The sequence below is a fragment of the Triticum aestivum genome, chromosome 6D (assembly GCF_018294505.1).
Source record: "Triticum aestivum cultivar Chinese Spring chromosome 6D, IWGSC CS RefSeq v2.1, whole genome shotgun sequence".
In the NCBI taxonomy this organism is placed as follows: Eukaryota; Viridiplantae; Streptophyta; class Magnoliopsida; order Poales; family Poaceae; genus Triticum; species Triticum aestivum.
In genome coordinates, this window is record NC_057811.1 from 484,312,777 (window position 1) to 484,336,157 (window position 23,381).

General features: G+C 45.7%; 3 protein-coding genes across 3 annotated transcripts; 2 read left to right on the forward strand and 1 right to left on the reverse strand.

Moving 5' to 3' along the window:
* Window positions 1-1,254: 1,254 nt before the first annotated feature.
* Window positions 1,255-4,152, forward strand: LOC123146228 (F-box/FBD/LRR-repeat protein At1g13570). The gene is made up of 4 exons (XM_044565837.1): window positions 1,255-1,819; window positions 2,284-3,168; window positions 3,248-3,403; window positions 3,543-4,152. Exons 1-4 carry the CDS (start codon window positions 1,814-1,816, stop codon window positions 3,930-3,932), a joined length of 1,437 nt encoding a protein of 478 aa, XP_044421772.1. The 5' UTR covers window positions 1,255-1,813; the 3' UTR covers window positions 3,933-4,152.
* A 2,436-nt stretch (window positions 4,153-6,588) lies between these two features.
* LOC123146229 (protein FAR1-RELATED SEQUENCE 5) lies at window positions 6,589-11,446 on the reverse strand. The gene is made up of 7 exons (XM_044565838.1): window positions 11,202-11,446; window positions 10,857-11,084; window positions 9,420-10,474; window positions 8,860-9,317; window positions 8,359-8,739; window positions 8,191-8,265; window positions 6,589-7,880 (listed from the first exon to the last, which is right to left on the reverse strand). The coding sequence occupies exons 3-5, from the start codon at window positions 9,841-9,843 to the stop codon at window positions 8,554-8,556; spliced, it is 1,068 nt and encodes a 355-aa protein (XP_044421773.1). The 5' UTR covers window positions 9,844-10,474; window positions 10,857-11,084; window positions 11,202-11,446; the 3' UTR covers window positions 6,589-7,880; window positions 8,191-8,265; window positions 8,359-8,553.
* Window positions 11,447-18,778: 7,332 nt separating this feature from the next.
* LOC123146230 (receptor-like protein EIX2) lies at window positions 18,779-22,591 on the forward strand. The gene has a single exon (XM_044565839.1). It carries the CDS (start codon window positions 18,862-18,864, stop codon window positions 22,378-22,380), a length of 3,519 nt encoding a protein of 1,172 aa, XP_044421774.1. The 5' UTR covers window positions 18,779-18,861; the 3' UTR covers window positions 22,381-22,591.
* Window positions 22,592-23,381: the final 790 nt, after the last annotated feature.

Here is a 23,381-nt window from a genome sequence, read left to right on the forward strand (position 1 = left end):
CCCTAGGAGGATTTCTCATTCCACTACCGGTAGCCAGGGGAGGCACATGGGGGCGGCCACCCTTCCACCCTTGGCCGTCGTCTCTCCCAACTTCTCCCATCTCCTCATCCGGTACGCGCTTGGCGAAGCCCTGCCGGATTTCCGTTGCCACCGCCATCACTATGTCGCCGTGTTGGATCAGATCTCATCTACATCTTCTCCCTCGCTTGCCGGATCAAGAAGGAGAAGGCGTCACCGAACCGAACGTGTGCTAATCTCGGAGGTGCCGCATGTGCGGTGCTTGGATCGGATTGGATCGCGACGCGAGTGCGACTACGTCAACCACGATCTTCAGATCGTTAACGCTTTCGGTCTACAAGGTACGTAGACACTCCCCCTTCTCGTTGCTAGCATCTCCATAGAATAGATCTTGGGTGTTTCGTAGGAAAAAAATTTGGTTTTCCATGCAGCATTTCTCATAAAAAGAAACAGAAAAAAGCGTAATAGAAAGTAAAAAAGAAAACCGAAAAAACAGAATACACTGGAAAAACCCCGGTTTAGGGAAGGATCCCAAAACCGTTTGGGCGCACTGTGGGTGGAACTGAGCCGGCCCATCTCTCGTCGCCAGCATCCTTGCCCTGTGAGAATCCTCAATAATTCGTCGTAGCGGTCGTCGAATAGGGTTTTCCCTGTGAGAAACCTATGAAAACAACAATGATCAGAGCTAATTTTTTTTTTTTGCATGAGTTCCTCGAATGTCATTTATCCATGAATTTTTGCACGCACCTGGCGCACCGAATCATCTTACATCCAAAAAAGGTTCAGATTTTTTTTTAAAAATGTGCTATTTTTTACTGTTCACCTGATGTAGATGAGGCTAGGCACCGAATTGAGTATCCGCTAGAGCTTCCCTTTTTTTAAGAAGAAAATTTACCTTTTTTTACTACAAACCAGAGCTTGAGGAACGCAATCCCACTTGGGCCTTAGCCCATCAGTGCCAATATTTCTCCATCGCAGGCCGTACAAATAAAATGGTGATTTGTTCGGAACCCGAGCAAGGAATGTACGCGGACGATTTCGGGAGCATCTGAACTCGAGCACCGAATCGCCGCGTCCCTTCCCCTTTTTTTAAGAAAAAAATAATACTCCAAACAGAGTTTTCTTTTTCTTTTTTTGAGACAAACTACAAACCAGAGCTTCAGGAACGCAATCGCACTTTGGGCCTTGGCCCATCCGTGCCATTATCTCTCCATCGCAGGCCGCACAAATAAAATGGTGATCCACCACGCCGCCCCCTCCTACTACTATACTAGGGTTTCACCGGAGAGGAAAGGGGATCGGAGGTCAGTGATGCGCCGCCGCCTGCCGTGTGCCGAGCTCCCCCCGCGCGCCGTCGCCGTCGCCGTCGGAGGCCTCGAATGAGGATCGAGCGGTGCTTGAGCAGAGGCGCCCAAATAAGCAGCTCCCCCTTTGGGAGCAGCAGTCCCCAATCGAAGCAGCAGCAGCTCCATTTCGAGCTGCTTATTTCCGAGCTGCAACCAGCAATCGAAGCAATCAAGCGGCTCCTCTCCGAGCCGCAGTCCGCAATCGAAGCGCCTCCCTTTTTAAATCGCAATCCGCAAACAAAGCAGTCCTTCCCGGAATACAATCAGAAACAGGTCCTGTTTCAAATTCAGTCTCCGAGTTTCAATTGCTGGCGGGAACCCAGCCGCTATATATCTGGCCTGGCGGCAACCGCGGTGCTAATTCACGGCAACTCGTGAGCCTTCAGCTTTCAAATTCAAATTCACGGTAACCAATTCTTCTCGGGCCTCGGCAGATCTACGCGGGAGCCATGACGGTGAGTACATTTGTCCTCTTTTCCCTGGCAGATCTTTTGTTTCCTGTGAGAACCCTTTTTATACTACAGTAGATCTAATCAAAGTTGAAAATTTTGCACATCTACATCAAAATTGCATCTTTGTGACTATAAAAACTGCATCTTTGTGACTGAATCAAAATTGCATCTGTGATCATTTCAATTTTTAGCACAACTCCACATCTGGCTAGCCCACAGACAGCCACAAACGACAACACAACTCCACATCTGGCTAATATTCTCTTCTTCTATAAAGCTATGGTACGCAATTTGGGTACTCTCAAAAAAATAATTGCATTTTTTTCTGTGACAATAAATATGTCAAAGTCAGGATGTCTTTTACCATCGAAATTGCATGTTTGCTATTGCACACAGTTTGCATATCTGAGAATATGATTTTTATTTTGCAACTAGTGTGAAATGACTCTTATTTTTCTTCATGCCAGATGCAGAAAGGCAAGAGAGCTGATAGGCTCAGCGCATTGCCTGATGACATTCTGGTCAACATTCTTGACCGACTCAATCTCCGCGAGGCTGCAAGAACCAGCGTCCTCTCTAGACGGTGGACTCAACTCTGTGCCAAGCTGTCTCGACTTATAATAAGTGCTCAGCACTTCCTTCCCGAGGGCGTGTTATGCACCGACATCTCTGATAATGAATTGGTTCGCATCAATGCCGCTGTGGTCCAAGCGATGGAGAGCATATTGACGCGTAGAAATCCTGGAGAACACACCATCCGCCTTCTGTCCACGACGTTCTACTTGGGAGATGATGTCCCCATATCCATTGGGCGTGCTGTTGGTTGTGCCATGGCAGCACACCTGGTCGAGAACGCGAAATTCAGTGTTATGAGGTATGACATGGACGAGGATGATCTGGTCACCGCTGGGAGAAAATTCATGTTGTTCTTTGATGCCTGCCCAAGTGCATTTGGTGGTCTCACTACCCTCGACCTAGAGAATTTGAGATTTGGTGAATCGGACATATCCAACGTCCTCATCACTTGCAAGCGGTTGAAGCATTTGCGTTTGTACCATTGTGACTCTGGTGATTGCAGCACGCTGCCACTTGAACATGCTCATCTCAGTGAGCTTAGTATTGCCCACTGTAGGCTCGCACAAGTTCAGCTGAACTGGCTCCCTCAACTCACAAAGATGGTCTTTGAAGGTTGGCTGCAGTTCCAAGATCCACTGTTTATTGGTCATGTCCCATTGCTGGAGGCTGTAAGCCTCACAAATCTCGCCCTTAGTTACAGCAGGATGGTTGAGTTAAGTGAGTTTCTTAGTGGTACCTCTATACGAGATCTGAAGTTGGAATTTAATTCCGAAAAGGTAAGTCAAAGATTGTCGCTTTGTGAGTTGTGGCTTCACTTCTTCTCTGCCCATCTCACCATATGCTTATTCGTTGCAGATTTGGGTGCAGCCAGAATGTCCGACGCAATCCCTGGCATCTGTTTTCTGCCAACTAAGGTTTGTGAATCTAGCTAGTCTTCCTGAAGGGTATGATCTTACCTGGACAATGTTTATTCTTGAAGCTGCGCCCTTACTGAAGGAGCTATACATGACGGTACGTGCTTACCTGAAGATCTCTTTTTCCCACATGGGCTTAGTGTTACATTTTGCAAGATTTTCTCACCAGATACAAAATATGTCTGATCTACAGATAACTCATTTTTTTTATCTTTGTCCTAATTCCTGGCATGCAGGTATGGGATCATGCGTGTTTAACAGAAACGGATGAGGAGAAGAGGAAAGAACTACCATATAGTGAGAACAAGGGTGTAGAGTGGGACTCTGCCGCAGCAGGTTTCCAACACCACAGCTTGGCCACACTCGTCATCATTGGCTTTGAATCTGAAGACTGCTTTGTGAGTTATGTCAGACATGTTATGGTGACGGCGGTGAATCTAGCAGATGTGTTCCTGTATAGTAGGTTGGAGTGCGGCAACTGCGAGGAGAAGCCTAACAGGTACCCCTGGACTAAAAGGCAGAGGGTCTCTCTGAAGAGGAGGCTTGCAGCTGGGATTGAGTCGTTTGCCATATTTCACTTTGGTGCCAAGAGGCCTGGCCATGTAGCAAAAATGGAGTACCCATAGTGCTCGCTGCTTGAGGCAAAAAGGTCTTTTACGTGAGGCAAAAGAGGTGGTTGATTTCAGAGTGCTCACTGCTGTGTTAGAAGTGTTGTTACTTTGGTCGAGAGTTGTTTCAGTCTTTCTATATATATCGACCGCGAACTGTATTATGTCTTTTTAAGGTTTAGTGTATTATTATGCTGTAGTGCTGATCGTTCTCATAATAAGTTTAGAATTTAAAACATTTTTCTTCGTCGGTAAAAGCATATTATTGCTTTATTACGAATCAACTTGGGGACGATTGTCACTTGGAACTCAAGATGTCTTCAATCACCACAAGTTTGTTTGGTCAAAGCTCCACAAGCAACGCATCAGTGCAGAACGTGCTACGGACCCAATTTTCTCCTCATGGGCAACGCTACCATCAAATCTACTACCCTGCCACAATGATACTCCCTCTTCCACGATTTAGTGCCTATAGATTTTTTTGAAAAAAATCAAACTTTACCCATGTTTGTAGAGAAAACTGCGTACATCTAGAATACTAAATACATATCATTAGATACATCATAAGATGTATTCTCATATTTTATATATGTGATATTGTAGATATAAATAATTTTTTCAATAAACTTAGTCAAAGTTTGTGAAGTTTGACTTTTTAGAAAATCTATATGCACTACATTATGAAAAGGAGGGAGTAGTTTCAATTCCATTCGCCACTGGGACGCCCATTCCGCATGGGAGCTCGGCACACAACAGTTCTTCTAGAATCGCTGCCCCTGATCTCTCGGACAGCAACAGACTCAATACAAGCCTTTAGACCGAGAGCCTCCCAAACCTCCATTACCCTGTCGGTCATCGCAAACAAATAAAATGTGATGGAGATCTTCGGGTCAATGCAACAAGCTGGGAAGGCAAAGGGCAGTCCGATGTATGTAGCTCCCGTTTGCGCAAGGTCCGGGGAAGGGTCCGACCACTTTGGGTCTTTTGTATGCGGCTTTTTCCTGCATTCCTGCAAGAGGTTGTGAGGTTGTTTTCAGGACTTGAATCCATGATCTCATGGTCACAAGGCAACAGCCAATGTGAAGACAATTGGATCTGCCGATGTGGAGTAACAAGGAACAATACTCTGCAAAATCCTCTAACTGAAAATATGCACTTTCGAGGGTACCGTCCTTCCCCAAAGTTCCTTCTAGGCCGGGCACGGATCCATCCTTCTTTGCCCTTGATTGAGGCGAGCGCTCGTTCTATATTATGCCCTCATGCCGCATGGTAGGTCGATCTCAACGAGAAACATGCAAACTTGGAGAATTCCCATGCAATAAAACCCGATTGACCATGTGTAGGAAGAGGAATTTGCAGAATCCTCGCCACATTCACTCTGGCCAAAAATTACCCTTGATCATCTGCCCATCCCGTTCACCTGCAATTGGATCAATCATGTCTTGAACTGTATGTAACAAGCACTTCCCCCTTGGCGCCATTATCTTGCAATCATGGCTCATCGGAATCCATTGAACTTCCCAAACAATAATCGTTGCACCATCTCCAGGGCTAAATTTCTCCTTGTTTGTAAGTTTTCAAACCCAACAGAGCGAGTATAGCTCAGACAATAACCTCTAGTTTGGCCAACATTGCTTCATTAAAGCAGCATAAATCTCACCCTGCAAAAGAAATGTTGTATAAATCTCTAAACCCCATACCACCTTAATTTTTTGGGAAGCACATTTTTCACCATGCTTTTCATTGCATCACAAATCTAGTAATAGCATCACAAATAGCCTTACAACGTAGACCAGGATAGCTTGTGCCATTGCCTTCCGAAGTGTCTCTTTCCCACTAATAGATACTACCAAGGGCGTAGCCAGGCCCCGGGCTGCCCTGGCCATGGCCTGGGGCGTGGAAGTAAAACGCTTTGTATATTGTAGCTACAGTGGGGTACTGTGGCTACAGTATTACTGTTCCAACGAAGCTGGCCCGGGGCGTAGCTATATCCTGGCTACGGCACTGGATACTACCTCCATCCGGGTTTATTGAGTCTTCTCGTATTTTAGGTAAAACTTTGATCATCCATATCTCTCCTATCTAAAAAGAACTTAGCATTACCTATTCTGCTCCTCTGTCGTTGTGCCTCTGTCCACACGCACCCCCTCACGCCTGGTAAGCAAAAAGATAAGAGTGCAAAAAAAAAAACTGTGCTTTCGGCTGGCGGAGGCATCGACTATTGCGTATGTACATTTAGTGTATCAATCAGGATAGGTCGATAGCTACGGGGTGAAGGATCGATCCAGCGTGAGTTTGCCTTTTTAAGAAGAAAAAATAGATTTATTATTAAAGTTTGTCGGATGTACAAAGTATGTCAAACGTAATAAAAATCACAAGAAGATTCTGAGACCACTGAACGACCACTATCGGCACCAGAATGAGCCGAAACCATCATAGTGGAAGCCATTCGCCCTCCTAGCCCACATTTTCATCTCGTCATCGCCCCTATGCCCAGTGCTGGAGCTGGCAGGAGGAGGATGTGTGGGTTGGGGATGGCAGCAGCAGCAGATAGACGTATATAGTACGTGTGATGCCATGACCTATGTCCCAAACTGGCGCCTTGAAGAAGCTTGTTCTCAATCAACCCATCATTTTTTTTCCTCGAAACATGGGTGTTGTAGATGAGACAAGTTTGTGGAATTACAAGCATTGGTCCAGGATAGCCTCGCCAGGGACAAGGATAGAAGAAGAGCGATGCACAGTATGATAATGTTGGTCACGAATAGGTGAAAAAAAGAGAAGTGGCAACACAACACATATGGATTGCTAGGGGCGAAGAGAAGTGGTGACACAGTATGACCTTGGATGGGTGTGCCGCCCCTCTCGCCCCCTTGGACTGGAACACAGATCGAACAGAGAGATTGTACAGATCACGAAAGAGTTCCATGACCAACCTCGATCTGTTCCCTTGCCCGTTTTGCCTCGTTGTCATCGCTCGCAGCAAAAAAAAAACGTCGACGCAACAGTTATATGGTAGTGCCGCGGGGGTTGCCGGCCGTGAAAACAGCTCCCCCAATTTCTGTTCCGGTATCGCCGCCGGCGATGACTTGCGTGCTCGCCATCCCCAACCTCTGGTTCTAGCAAAATAATACGTTGAAGCATTTTTGTGTGTCTGGTTCCAGCATCCATGTGTGCAAACGTGGCGCTTGCGACATCGGTGCCAGCAAACGTTGGTCGCCGTAGCATCCATGTGTGCTCCCTGTCACAACGAGCTGTCGACGACGGCGAGCTTGGTGAGCAGTTGCGAGGATCTCATCTCATTTGATGGCTGGCACGCGTCCGGCTGAAAACTTGGCCGGTCAGCCGGATCAAATCATTTCCCTTTCAGATAAGGTGAAGTGATCTTTTTTTTAACCTGATAAGGTGATCTTGAGGAGTTGGAAGAAAGTGTTCAGAGAGGAAGAGGTTTCAGTTTGCTGTTTATAACACGCACGTCACAAAGCCCAATCAATCCGCTTGGTCTGAGTTAAAAAAATTGCCCGAGTGACAAAATTTGAAGCCAGGGTACGTCAAGGTGGATTTCTGGATGACCACTTGTGTTGTTTCTATACTGCTGATACCTTGTAGTGCACCACTAGAGCTACTGCCAAAATTCGGCTGGAGAGTGCAGTCCTGTTGCTCTACTCTTCCTGCAAAGCTAATCAAGTGGCAAATGCCTGTACTGCTGATGTCCAGCCTTCAACAAGCAATAAAACAGAAATAGAGATTGCAGCCTAAAAATATGCATCAGCCAGAACTGTCACTCAACTCTCCAGCGCTGGAGGACAAACATAATCACAACAACAGTATGTTGCGCTCCCCAACAGTTGTAAATATGTATTCAACAAATTGCAAAAATGAAGCAAGATAGTAAGCAAAGCTCGGGACTCCGGACCACGACCATCAAAAACAATGTTGCCTCATATACTCGCCGCTGTCAAACATCTGCAATTCAACAAACAAACAATTAACTGAAAACAGTATGAGAAAGATAGCAGGCACAAGACTTCATGCATCCGTTCTTAGAACTAGACAATAATCAAACTGCGTATGGAATTAACTTAAACAGTGAACGTGACATGGATTTCTTTGAAAACAGTGAAGAGAGGCAAGTAATTAATAACTAATCACAGACCAGGCAACAATCACAAGGTTGGGGAGGTCACAAAACAACGATGCATACATCTGGATTAACAAGTTCAGAGTAAGGGCATTTGCCTGTCTTTAATAAACCAAAAACTCAAGGCAGCCATACCTTTCCGAACCAACCCTAACCATTTAGAGAGCACCACCTTCATGGACAACACCTTCCAACTCCTGCAGAGGACCCCTGCATATTTCAAATTACAGCCAGCATCAGACCATCAGTCACCACTAGGATTCACCGCACAATCAAGCAAAGAGGATTAAACAGAAAATTTACATCGGAACACCAGGACCACCACCAACTTCTGGAATTTCACCTTCTTCGACAGGCACCTCATCCTGCGGAGGCTGACCGCTGCACCTCATCTAACGGGTGGTTGCACACTTATTTAATGCATCTACCCGTTGGAGGCAGGAATCTTACCCAGCACGGTTCACATCTACTTAAGCACCTTATCCCAGTTGGTTCATGTCACAGATCAGTACTTGTATACAATCGTAGCCGAGCCATTCCCAGTACGAGCTCGCCCTCAACCATGTCTGCATCATCTTCATCGGCTGCGCAGGATGAGGTCTTGCCCCTGGTCCCATGTGCAGGGTGCGGCAATCGGGTGTATACCTGGATCCCTCGTTCTGGAGCCAACGCCGGCCGTCGATTCTACAAGTGTGTGAATTTTGCGGTAAGTTTTCTGTGCGCATGATGGTGATGAAGCTTTCAGAAAAGAGAAAAACAGCTGAATGACTTGTCAGATCATTCGCGAAAGAGGTTATTTCTTACAATTAGGGTCCTCTTCTCCTCATAATTTTCCTCCGCTTCCCTGACAAACTGCAGCACCATGTATTTCCTCACAAACAGATGCATAGGACATCTTGGGGGTATATAGTTCTTCAACATATGGTTCACACTTTCACTCCGCTGAGTGCTAGTCATTTTAGCACAAAACACACCTTTGAAGTACGACTTTGCCCACTTGTGACGTGTCTCATATATATTAGTCATGTACTCGTGCGACTTCAGGTTGTATTTATCTATTAGGTACTTCCAGGCCTCTTCAAACTCATCAATTGTCCGCATGTGATTAACGACCTTGTGAAACTCTGCTTGGAAATCACTCTTTATGAAGTACAATCGCCCCAATGACTCCTTCGCCTTCTTCAGCACATGCCACTTGCACCACCGGTGCACCGTATTTGGCATCACATTCATTACGGCCACCTCCATCGCGCGATTTTGGTCTGCAAAACAAAATGTATAACAACTGGGTTATGCACGCACGAACAACCTATCCATTAATTACTACATTTTGTACAATGATACTCCTAACCAATGTTTTATACCTGTTAGAATTGTTTTCGGCGCATTGCCACCCATCATTCTGACAAACTCTGCAAAAACCCATTCAAATGTTTCCACCTTCTCATCTCTCACCAAGACGCCGGCCAGTATAATGCTCTGAAAGTGGTTGTTCACTCCAACAAAAAGCCCGAAAGGCATGTCGTACAGGTTGGTCCTGTAAGTTGTATCGAATGTCACGACGTCTCCGAAGAAGGTGTACTGCAATCTGCTGTTACCAGTAGCCCACATAAGAGTACCTATCCTTCCGTCCTTGGCAGCTTGGACTCGATATGTGAACTGTTGATCTTTAGCACCTAGCTCCTGAAATACCTCCATTGTTTTGCGGACATCATCTTCAGCCTGATCACGTCCAATTTTCCCACACAAGTTCCGCAATGCTCTCTTTGTTAATAGTACATTTTCCATCTTCCCAAAAAAAACTGCCTATGATGTCGTACACTTTCGGCAGGTTCACATTATTTTCCCTCAGCTGCTTCACCAAATCTCTGCTGTATACATCGATATGCTTGTGTGATGGCCAGTGCAAAGTTTGCCCGTACGTAGGTGACAACGAGTGATTGTGCTGCTCCCGGTGCTCTGCTATATACCACCCATTATCTTTTGAATGCAGCAACCGTATTAGAGCAGGGCATTCACATCGACATGACCGGGTATTCTCGACAATTGGTTTCCCCTGGAACAATATTAAGCAAGCACGACGCCAGATACTTCACGACATAGAAAGAATTTCTGATGTATAAGTCAGTTGGTACAAGCAGAAAGATGCTATACCGCACAGCCACAAACTATCTCTTGCATGCACTTCGCCCTGTTGACATTCAGCCTGCTCTTCCCATATCTAATGCCGAACCCTTTCTCCCATGAATACAGATTGTAAAAATCATATGCTTCTCCGAGAGTATCGAAGCTGACCCCTATCTTCGGCACGATTACATTCTCACCAGGAGTTTCAGCAAAAACTCTGACCGATTTCTCCAGGGCTGTCATCCTATCCGGGCAGGGGGCACGCCCTGGCGCAGCAGCCCCAACCCTGACCCTGCGTACATCAGCCACGGAAATGTATTCTTCTTAAATACCGCAATGTTTACATACAAATCTTACTGCATAGGTGCGTCTCATTGTTTTACCCATGCAGCTGTCGCATGCTACAATTTCACACTTTCAGGAATACCACCGGATGCGCAATATGATTTCAGTCCTACTGGCTATATAATACAGGTCCCAGTTCAGAGTGAATTCTATTATTTCATCTTTTCTGGAGTAATTTACTTTCATCTACAGCAAACATTGTCAATTGCAGAGTTTTCAGTAGACCAGCCCACACCAGAGAGATTAGTCCACCAACTAATCCTAGCACGAATCCAATTATCTGTCTACAATATTCAGTCATACAATTCGAATCAGCTACACATACATACCTTCTTGTCCATCCCGGAGCCTGTGGATCAACTTGCTCTATTGAGTGTTCAGATGCCTGCGGCCTCTCACCACCCTCCACTGTTGCTCCATGAGGTGGCGAACAGATAAGCGCATCTGCGCTGGATGCACTCGCCGCCGGCAACGACGACGCCGGCACCGGAACAACAGGATATCGCGTTGGCTCCGTCGGTACCTCGCTGTCATTCACTTCCTCAATCAGAGTCCTTCTGCAAGAACACACCAACCAGAGGTAAAGTTAGATCCAGCGCCTAACTCAAATCCGGAAGCCAGTCCAAACCCAATCCAAGAGTGAGCAAGTTGACACGGAGGAGCAAGATTAGCACCTGTTGAACGGATGCAGCAAGAACTCCATCGCCGTCGGAGCCGGGAGACCGCAACCCTAAGGTGGTGGTAGAGCCGCCGCCCAGCCGTCCGCAGTACGACGTTAGCGGCAGGAAGTGGAGGTAGGAAGGAGTTCGCCCCACCTACCCATTCTGCATTTACTCCAGCGAAATCACGTCGTTAGCACGCATGATTCACGGATCAGTAATCGCACGATGATCCAAGCAACGGATCTGAAGTCAATTCCTGCCGGCCTCGAAAGTACGAGCAATTCAGACCCACCGTCGAGGACAATTTATCCATTACTTTCCAATTTCCACGTCGACTGCTGGGCCCAGCACCGGTCACGTGTGCGCGCTAAGACGAATCACGAGGCCATATTCGAGGGGACAGATAACGAGCGCCTGTGTGCTCGTGATCAATTCCTCCGCGTCCACTTATATATGTTTAGCAACAAGGCTAAGAGCAGTGCTGAAACCCTTAACGAACGGAAGAGTGGCTCTAATCTATCGCCGAGACTCGAGAGAGCAACACTTGGCCATCGCGAGAAACCAATTACTCTTAATTACCTCTTTTGTTTTGCATTGGCGCCACTGCGGACGGAAAAGCTCCCGGACCAACGTACAGTACGTGGTAGGGGCATGGCATGTGCACCGCCGTCCAGCACCACTGACTTATCTTTCCTTATTATTTTTCGAACGGAGTATCAGTGACTTTCCTTATTATTTGGCACACGAGTCACAGCAGCGTGGGGCTAGCCGCTGAGTGAGGGCCGTTGGACGTACGCTGGCACGTCATGAATACGATTGTCGGAGCCTCGGTGGTGATTCATGAGGTGGCCCCTGAAGCACACGAGAGCCACCGAGCTTGCTTTGGACGATGTTTGGCCGAGAACGTGCCGTGTCGGGCAGCGCCGTGAGAACATCATCGGCCATGGAGAGCGTGGTAAGAGGACGGTGGCGGGCAACGTTGCCAGTTCTCTTGGAGGTCGCGGTGGCCGGTGCAGCGCAGCAGCAATGGTGTCATCCGCATTAGGTCAACACGGCAGCATGCTGAAGCTGCGGCCTCGTGATCCGTGATCCATGCAGGCGTGCATGCATGCATGGTGCAGCAGCGGAGCCGTACGCGTCGCGCGGTAGAATTTTTCTCTCCCGGCACGGAGGGGAGGGGCCACTCGCCACGACGCGGACTACGCGGATCAGTGAGCTGGCGGCCCCCTTTGGGTAGTGCTCTGCGTCGGTCAGCCGGCTAGACTACCAGATCGGCCACCTTCCGTGCCATTCGATTCGTGCAACTACAGCTGTTGGATCAAGTCAAACCTCCTTCCCACGCACGACTCGTCCCGCTACGCCAGGCGCGCAGCTGCAGGCCGTCCTCTCTCATGCACGCGCGCTCCACACTGGGAAAATCAAAAGCGAATCTCGTTGTCCGTACTCAACACACACCACCCGCCCGCCGATTGCAGTTGCATCACCACCGGGGATGTGTTTGGCGGCCATTCCCCCTAGCGTAGCATATAGTGTTTCCCTATACATGCTTAGAGCAACTTTAATGGGCCGACCAAAACAGACGGTGATTTTATCCGTTTGGGTCGGCCGCCCGCCCGGCGTCCGCTCTGTTTTACATATCAGTCAGGAGCGCGTCTAACGCGCCTACCCATATGTGCCGGCGTGGCGGCTGACCGCCCTATTTCAACAAACAGTTCATTTTTGCATTGAATTTACATTTAAACATATAGTCAAATAAACATAGTTTGGACCGAATAAAATAGCATAGTCTTACAAGCCGAATAAAAATAAAAATGTCTCACATAGTTTTGCAAGCCGAATAAAAGAAGATACATCTATTGGTTGCCAACATGAGCCCACATATGCTCGACCAAATCATTTTGCAGTTACACGTGAGTTTTTCAATCACGCATGCCATGATAAAATTGGGTGAACTGTTCAAACGTTACCGCTATTCCGTGCTCAGGCACAACATTCTCACCCTGAAACTGAAACCCTTGATCGTACAGACGTTTCGGGCGCTCGTCTTCTACGATCATATTGTGCATGATCACACAAGCAGTCATTACCTCCCACAGTTTCTGCGTGCACCAGGTATTAGCAGGACACCGAACGATGCCCCATCGAGATTGCAAAACATCAAAGGCACGCTCGTCATCCTTCCTAGCACTCTCTTGCTCTTGGGCAAATCTTTTCCTCTTCTCTCCGACAGGGTTGGGGATTGTCTTGACAATAGTGGTCCACTGAGGATAGATACCGTCACCCAGGTAGTATCCTTTGTCGTAGTTGTGGCCGTTGATAGTAAAGTTCACTGGTGGGCTGTTGCCTTCGGCAAGCCTAGCAAACACCGGCGAGCGCTGAAGCACGTTGATATCATTGTGTGATCTTGCCATGCCAAAGAAAGAGTGCCAGATCCAGAGATCTTGAGACGCCACGACCTCTAGTATGACAGTGCAAGCCCTGACATGCCCCTTATACTGCCCTTGCCAAGTAGAAGGGCAGTTCTTCCACTCCTAGTGCATGCAGTCTATGCTGCCAAGCATCCCTGGGAAGCCCCTGCTGGCATTCATCGCCAACAAACGGGCTGTGTCTTCAGGAGTCGGCTCTCTCAAGTACTCAGGGCCAAACACAACAATAACAGCCTTGCAGAACTTATACAGGGAGTCTAGGCATGTAGACTCGCTCATACGGACGTACTCGTCAATGAGATCACCGGGCACTCCGTATGCAAGCATTCAGATGGCGGCAGTGCATTTTTGATAAGAGGAGAAACCAATCTTGCCAACGGCATCCTCTTTGCACTCGAAATAGTCATCATAGCCGACTACCCCCTCTCTAATACGGTTGAAAAGATGCCTACTCATACGAAAACGGCGGCGGAATTTTTGATGTTTGAAAATAGGTTGTATCAAAGTAGTCCTTCCAAAAAAGGAAATGCCCGCTCTCTCGGTTGCAATTGAACGCCGAGGTGGCCCGGAATGGAGCCATGTGATACGTCCATTCTGCATCATGCTTTTATATCGATATTTATTGCGTTATGGATTGTTATTACACGTTATCTCACAATACTTATGCCTATTCTCTCTTATTTTACAAGGTTTACACAAGGAGGGAGAATGCCGGCAGCTGGAATTCTCGGCTGGAAAAGGAGCAAATATTAGAGACCTATTCTGCACAACTCCAAAAGTCCTGAAACTCCACGAAAGTCATTTTTGGAAATAATAAAAAATATTGAGCGGAAGAAGTACACCAGAGGCGGACCCACCTGGCCACGAGGGTGGGGGCGCGCCCTACCCCCCAGGGCGCGCCCCCTGCCTCGTGGGCCCCCTGTGGGCTCTCCGATGGCCATCTTCTGCTATATGAAGTCTTTCGTCAAGGGAAAAATCATAAGAAACCTTTCGGGACGAGACTCCGCCGCCACGAGGCGGAACCTTGGCGGAACCAATCTAGGGCTCCGGCAGAGCTATTCTGCCGGGGACACTTCCCTCCGGGAGGGGGAAATCATCACCATCGTCATCACCAACGCTCCTCTCATCGGGAGAGGGCAATCTCCATCAACATCTTCATCAGCACCATCTCCTCTCAAAACCCTAGTTCATCGCTTGTATCCAATTCTTGTCTCCAAGTCCGGGATTGGTACTAGTAGGTTGCTAGTAGTGTTGATTACTCCTTATAGTTGATGCTAGTTGGTTTATTTGGTGGAAGATCATATGTTCAGATCCTTTATGCATATTAATACCCCTCTGATTATGAACATGAATATGCTTTATGAGTAGTTACGTTTGTTCCTGAGGACATGGGAGAAGTCTTGCTATTAGTAGTCATGTGAATTTGGTATTCGTTCGATATTTTGATGAGATATATGTTGTCTAGCCTCTAGTGGTGTTATGTGAACGTCGACTACATAACACTTCACCATTATTTGGGCCTAGAGGAAGGCATTGGGAAGTAATAAGTAGATGATGGGTTGCTAGAGTGACAGAAGCTTAAACCCTAGTTTATGCGTTGCTTCGTAAGGGGCTGATTTGGATCCATATGTTTCATGCTATGGTTAGGTTTACCTTAATACTTTTGTTGTAGTTGCGGATGCTTGCAATAGAGGTTAATCATAAGTGGGATGCTTGTTCAAGTAAGAACAACACCCAAGCACCGGTCCACCCACATATCAAATTATCAAAGTACCGAACGCGAATCATATGAACGTGATGAAAACTAGCTTGACGATATTCCCATGTGTCCTCGGGAGCGCTTTTCCTTATATAAGAGTTTGTCCAGGCTTGTCCTTTGCTACAAAAAGGATTGGGCCACCTTGCTGCACTTTATTTACTTTTGTTACTTGTTGCTCGTTACAAATTATCCTATCACAAAACTATCTGTTACCACTTATTTCAGTACTTGCAGAGAGTACCTTGCTGAAAACCGCTTATCATTTCCTTCTGCTCCTCGTTGGGTTCGACACTCTTACTTATCGAAAGGACTACGATAGATCCCCTATACTTGTGGGTCATCAAGACTCTTTTCGGGCGCCGTTGCCGGGGAGTGAAGCGCCTTTGGTAGGTGAAATTTAGTAAGAAAAAATTTATATAGTGTGCTGAAATTTACTGTCACTTGTTACTATGGAAAGTAATCCTCTGAGGGGCTTGTTTGGGGTATCTTCACCCCGACCAGTAGAGCAAAGAGTTGCTCCTCAACCTACTGAACCTACTGAAAATGAAATTATTCCATTTGAAGTTCCTTCGGGTATGTTAGAAAAACTGCTAGATAATCCTTTTGTAGGAGATGGAACAAAGCATCCTGATGAGCACCTAATATATGTGGATAAAGTTTGTGGATTATTTAAGCTTGTAGGTATACCCGATTATGTTGTTAAGAAGAAGGTATTCCCTTTATCTTTGAAGGGAGATGCATCGACATGGTATAGGCTATGTGATGATACGAAGTCATGGAACTATAAACGAATGAAATTGGAATTTCATCAGAAGTATTATCCTATGCATTTTGTTCATCATGATCGCAATTATATATATAATTTTTGGCGTCGCGAAGGAGAAAGTATCGCTCAAGCTTGGGGGAGGCTTAAATCAATGTTATATTCATGCCCCAATCATGAGCTCTCAAGAGAAATAATTCTTCAAAAATTTTATGCTCGGCTTTCTCATAATAATTAATCCATGCTCGATACTTCTTGTGCTGGCTCTTTTATGATGAAGACTATTGAATTTAGATGGAATTTATTGGATAGAATTAACCGCAATTCTGAAGATTGGGATCTCGACGAAGGTAAGGAGTCAGGTATGACACCTAAGTTTGATTGTGTTAAATCTTTTATGGATACCGATGTTTTCCGTAAATTTAGCACTAAATATGGACTTGACTCTGAGATAGTAGCTTCATTCTGTGAATATTTTGCTATTTATGTTGATCTCCCCAAGGAGAAGTGGTTTAAATATCATCCTCCCATAGAAGTAAAAGTAGCTGCACCTACTAAAGTTGAAGAAAAGATTATTACTTATAATGATCCTGTTGTTCCTACTTCTTATATTGAGAAACCACCTTTCCCTATTAGGATAAAGGATCATGCTAAAGCTTCAACTGTGGTTCGTAAAAGCAATATTAGAATTTATACACCTCCTGAGCAAGTTAAAGTTGAACCTAATATTGTTATTGTTAAAGATCTCTTGTCTGATAATATTGATGGGCATGTTATTCATTTCTGCGGTGAAACCGCTAGAATTGCCAAACCTTGTGCTAAAGATAAACATAGACCTATGGTAAGCGTGCCTGTTATTTCTGTTAAAATAGGAGATCATTGTTATCATGACTTATGTGATATGGGTGCTAGTTACTGTTCCTATTTGTAAGTCCTAGCAGGTGGATGCAAGAACGGGGTGGAGGAAGAGGTCGAATGTGGAGTTCTCAGGTCATGTCACTAGCAGAGACGGCTCTGGCTCTTTGTCCATCATGTCACGAAACTCCGTCTTAATTTATAGAGAAAAACACATCGGTATCATAAAACTGCAGTGGTTGAGTGAACTGCAGTGCGGCAAATTAGCAACACAAGCTAGCTGACACTTATGTTTGGAGACCGTAGCAAATTGGCGTCACAATTCACAACTCACAAGCTGGAACTAAGCATGATTTTATACTGTTTGGGGAGCGACGACGGCGGTGCACGCGGTGGGGCGGCTGGGGAGCGACGCGCACCTCTTCGACGATGCATCCGTCGCGGCCCTCCTCTACTCCCGCTTCGATGCCGACGAGCTCAAGCGCCTCATCATCGACTGCTCTCACAGGTTCGCTTTCTATTTCACTCAGAGGGAGCGGAGCAGAGCAGAGCAATTCAGAGTTGTCAGTTGGCTTTCTAGATTACTACGCTAGACTTGTAGGTGAAGCGTGTCCTGCTCTGTTTCCAACCGATTAGTTCCTCTACTTTTGCTACATCGTCATCAATTTAAGACAAATCTAAGCTAAGCAAGATATTCTCAGCTGATTTTGTTCTGTGTTCCATAACTTCCATGTGGTGTAATTTCCAGCCAGCAGCAAGGAGAAAACTACCCTATTCCTAATCTATATTAAGGGATAAGATGAAACAGGGAGGGCTAAATCTTGCCCTCCAAATTCCTAATCAACATGACCAACGTGCAAATGGTCTGCCGTGCTCAGCATGGTCAACTGCCCAAATCATTCGGCCAAAACTTGACTTGACTAGAAAAAAAGTACGCATGCAGTGCAAGACCATGACGTGGACTGCGAATGCATAACTGACACATGTTAATTAATCCTATAACACTTTCCACACCATCTGCACAGCTCATTTGCCTGTTCAATTGCTAGTACACCGTCCAGCAAGAATAAAACAAAGGAAAAGGAAAAGAACATCTCACCTATCAGACTCAAAGCAAGTCTGCAGGTAGCCGCTTGTGGCCTGCAAGAGAATTGTTCTGAACATCGTTGTATCTCTGACGCAAACTTGATTTGAGCAGGAAATGCTCATCTTTTGCACAGTTATCTGTTTGGCCATCATGGGGTTACAGTAATCTGTTTGAACATCAGAAAATTGCTATGATGTCTGCCGTGCCGTGCCGTGCTCGGCGCGGTCGATTGTCCAAATCATTCGGCCATAACTTGACTTGACTATAAGAAAAGTATGCATACAGCATGACAAAGACCAAGACCTGGACTGGCTTTGCTTGTGGACCATACAATGGGAGTGGTTGGTAAAATTCTGACGAGTTTTTTTTTTGAAATACTGCCCTTTTGATTCGTTTTGCTGATTGCTGAGTACTGACAACTACTGAGAGCTACGAGTCTTTGTATTTATGCATCTAAATTTGTGTATTTCAGGTAGACGGAGGGGTTGCCAACACTAAAATAACTCTCTAGATCTTAATGCTAGACGTGACACACAATGTGTGTTATTGAGCGAATGCTGGATACAGATTACAACTCCAACTTGTGCCGTGCTGTGCATGGTGGGCTGTCCGAATCAACAAATTATAGCCACACCTTGAGTATAGGAAAAGTATGCATGACAAGACCAAGATCAAGACGTGGGTTGTAGACCATACTCCTATACTGCGGTTGTGGTGGAACCGGGATAGAGATAAGCTGCTCTGTCATCCATTCTCCTTTCCATCCGCCATTTCCAATCAATATGACTAAGCTTGCGCTCCTCGTCCGAGGAACTGCACTACTGATTTGTCTATTGATCTTCCAACCATCATCCACTTCCCATGGCCAAGCGAGTGGGTCTGGAGCCTGCATCAGCAGCGAGCGAGATGCGCTTCTGTCCTTCAAGGCAAGCCTCATGGACCCTGCCGGCCATCTCTCGTCATGGCAGGGTGAGGATTGTTGCCAGTGGAAGGGAGTCCGGTGCAGCAACAGAACGGGCTATCTCATCAAGCTCAACCTCCGCAACACCGACATGTACGACAGGTACGACATGTACGCCATGTACGACATGGGCTACAACAGCTACGACTACAACTACTACATGGGCGACTACAGCTACCCGAGCAGGAGCAGTTCATTGACCTTGTTAGCAGGCGAGATGAGCTCTTCTTTGGCTACTTTACAACACCTGAGGTATCTTGATCTGAGCTGCAATGACTTCAACGGCACAAGCATCCCTGTCTTCTTGTCTTCTCTCAAGAACCTAAGGTATCTCAACCTCTCGTCGGCAGGATTCGGTGGGAGAATACCTTCCCAACTTGGCAATCTCTCAAAGTTGCAATATCTTGATCTCTGTGGGAATTATGACTATTATGATGGGAATTGGTCTTACATAGTGGATCTTGCATGGTTGCCACGTCTCTCTTTGTTGAGACATCTTGACATGAGCCGTGTGGACCTTAGTTCTGCGAGGGATTGGTTTCAGAGGGTTAATATGCTTCCTTCTCTTAAAGTGCTTCGTTTGTCCGACTGTGGTCTCAATGGTAACGTGTCTGCTAGTATATCAATTTCCAACCTCACACATCTTGAGGTCCTTGACATGTCTCATAACGCCTTCACAATACCCCAATTTGGCAATCTCTCAAAGTTGCAATATCTTGATGTGAGTTGGCATTTATATCCTGATATGGATCTTGCATGGTTTCCACGTCTCTCTTTGTTGAGACATCTTGACATGAGTGGTGTGGATCTTTATTCTGCGGGGGATTGGTTTCAGAGGGTTAACATGCTTCCTTCTCTTAAAGTGCTTCGCTTGTCCGGGTGTGGACTCAATAGTACCATGTCTGCTAGTGTATCACTTTCCAACCTCACACATCTTGAGGTCCTTGATATGTCCAACAACTTTGATACTTCACTCAAGCATGCGTGGTTTTGGAATCTCACAGGCCTTAAGGAGCTTCACCTAGGATATTCCGGCTTGGAAGGGTCCATTCCTAGTGATTTGGCAAACATGACGGCCCTTCAAGTCATAGATTTAAGTGGGAATCAGCTCGTGGGTTTGATACCAGAAAAATTGGGAAATTTGTGCAATTTGACCAGAATGCGGTTCAGTGGTAACAACATAGGTTCGAGCATAGGGGAGTTCATGAGGCGATTACCAAAGTGCTCATGGAATACATTGCAAGAATTTTCGGTGCAGGATGCAAATATGATCGGGAATCTTCCCAGTTGGATTGGTAACATGACCAATCTCAGTGTTCTTCATGCATCTGAAAACATGTTGAGTGGCCCTCTACCTGTAGGAGTTGGAGCACTGAGTAATTTGAAAAGTCTGATCCTCGGGAACAATAACTTCAGCGGTGTGCTCTTGAAAGAACAATTTGCAAATTTAGGGAAATTAGAGCTTTTGGACCTCAGCCACAATAACTTCAGCGGTGTGCTATTGAAAGAACATTTTGCAAGTTTAGGCGCCTTAAAGATTTTGGACCTTAGCTGCAATAACTTCAGTGGTGTGCTCTCCAATGAACAATTTGCAAGTTTGGGCAACTTAAAGATTTTGGACCTCAGCAGTAATAACTTTAGTGATTTTCTCTTGAAAGAACAGTCAGCAAGTTTAGATAATTTAAAGCATTTGGACCTCAGCCATAATAAATTAAATAGTGTGCTCGTGGGGGAACATTTTACAGGCCTATTGAATTTAAAGTATCTGGACTTTTCGTACAACTCTGTGAGATTAGCTATCAACCAAAAATGGGTTCCTGCATTTAGGTTGAAGTACGCAATATTCCGGTCATGTCAATTGGGCCCTAGATTTCCTGAGTGGCTTAAATGGCAATCTGACATTGATGTCCTTGTTCTCAGTAATGCAAATCTTGATGATGTTATTCCTGATTGGTTTTGGGTTACATTTTCTCGAGCTTCCTTCTTGCAAGTATCAGGAAACAAATTGCATGGGTCAATACCATCAGATCTACAACACATGTCAGCTGATCATATATATCTCGGATCCAATATGTTTACAGGTCAAGTCCCACAGTTGCCTATAAATATAGTACGACTGAACCTATCTTCAAACACTTTATCTGGTTCATTGCCATCAGAGTTAAATGCTCCACTACTCGAAGAGTTGTTGCTTGCAAACAATCAATTCATAGGCACCATCCCGTCGTCTATATGCCAATTGACTAAACTGAAAAGGTTGGACCTATCAGGAAACCAGTTAACAGGAGATATTATGCAGTGCCAAAAGGAACTTGTTCCAAACTCTACAGATCAATTTGGCTCTGACATGCTGAGCTTAGCCTTGAATAACAATGATCTCACTGGTGAATTCCCTAAATTTCTTCAAAGGTCATCAGGATTGATGTTCCTTGATCTTTCTTACAATAGGTTTGTTGGAGGATTGCCAGAATGGTTACCAGAAAAAGTGCCACACTTGAAAATATTAAGAGTGAGATCAAATATGTTCAATGGTCATATTCCTAAGAGTCTCACTTCCCTTCACGACCTTCATTATTTGGACATAGCACACAACAAGATAACAGGAAGCATACCATGGTCTTTGTCAAACCTGAAGGCAATGATGACAGTGGTGTCACATGACACCGGAGATTACATATATGAAGAGAGCATCCCAGTAATCACAAAGGACCAAAAGCGTGACTACACCTTTGCAATTTACCAGCTACTGGTAGTTCTTGATTTGTCAAGTAATAGTTTGGCAGGACAGATTCCAGAGGAGATACATTTACTCATTGGGCTTACCAATCTGAACTTGTCAAACAACCACCTCACAGGAGCAATCCCAAACAAAATTGGTGATTTAAGGCAGTTGGACTCACTCGACCTATCCTTCAATGAGTTTTCTGGTTCAATACCATCAAGTTTGTCAGCTTTAACTTATTTGAGCCACTTGAACTTGTCATACAACAATCTGTCCGGTGCAATACCATCCGGCCAACAGCTACAAGCTCTTGATAACCAGATGTATATCTACATCGGTAACCCTGGTCTTTGTGGAGATCCTGTTGGCAGGAGCTGCTCAACACATGATGCAGAGCAAAGTGGCCTTGAAGATATAGATCATATGCCATCTGTTTATCTTGCCATGAGCATTGGATTTGTGGTGGGTCTGTGGACAGTTTTCTGCACCATGTTGATGAAGAGGACATGGAGGGCTGCCTTCTTCCAGTTTGTTGATATGATGTACGACATGGTTTATGTGCAAGTGGCTGTAAGGTGGGCTCACGTGATGGAGAAAACTCAAGACGGTGCACCATGAAGTGCCAAACTCCGCAGCAAGCGAATTGTTTGTACCTAAATATTATTTGTATGTTCGCACCATATCTCTATTTGTGTAACCCTAAAGGGGCCTTGGCTGGACGTATGTATTGTACTGATGTATTGGTATTTGTATGTTAGTACTGTAACAAATGAAGTGTATAGGTTTGTGGATTATTTAAACTGAAGTCAGCCACATGGGTACTCTGCCTTTTTCGTGTTCTTCAGTTTGCGTTGTACATCCCCAAAGAGTAATAATTCATTGGCATAGCAAAAAAATGACACCACTTGGTCAATATATGAACAGACTTGTTTGTAAGATATAGAAGATATATCAAGATTCAAGAGGCAAGAGGTAGAAACCTTTGTTCACCATCAGTGCTTGTAGACTTATTCATGCTACTCTGAAGCTACCATTTGAGCAGACATTTTTTACTCAACTCAACCATGACCACCGAGGCTGTGTCTGCCTGCAAAGTGGAGAAGCTGAAGGCCGACCAGTTCAAGCCCTCGGAGCAGGTGACCCTGGAGCCCTTTGATCATGACCAAGCTTGCGTCGTTGGGGTTACAGCATGCCCAAGAGGTAGAAAGCTCTGTTCATCATCAGTGCTTGTATATTCATGTAAATCTGAGGCTTCGATTTGAGCTGAAGTTTCTGTATTTTGGGGAGGCGAACTGTATCAACTCGACGATGCCCGCCGAGGCTATGTTTGCCAGCGAAGTGAGAAGCTCAAAGCCGACCAGTTCAAGCCCGTGGAGCAGGTGACTCTGGAGCGCTTTGACTGCGAGCACGCCTGCATCGTTGGTGGTTACAGGACGCCCAAAAGGTCGGTTTTATGTCTAGAGTCTCTTTCATGCCAGAGATGTAATTTGGCTATATTTGCTTGCCCACCATCAGTGCATGTGCTAGTTTCTGCTTTGTTATGTGCACAATCAAGATTCGTGTTTACAGCAGCCAGCAGTCTATGGAAAGTACTGACTCGTGTTACAGCACCCAGGAAC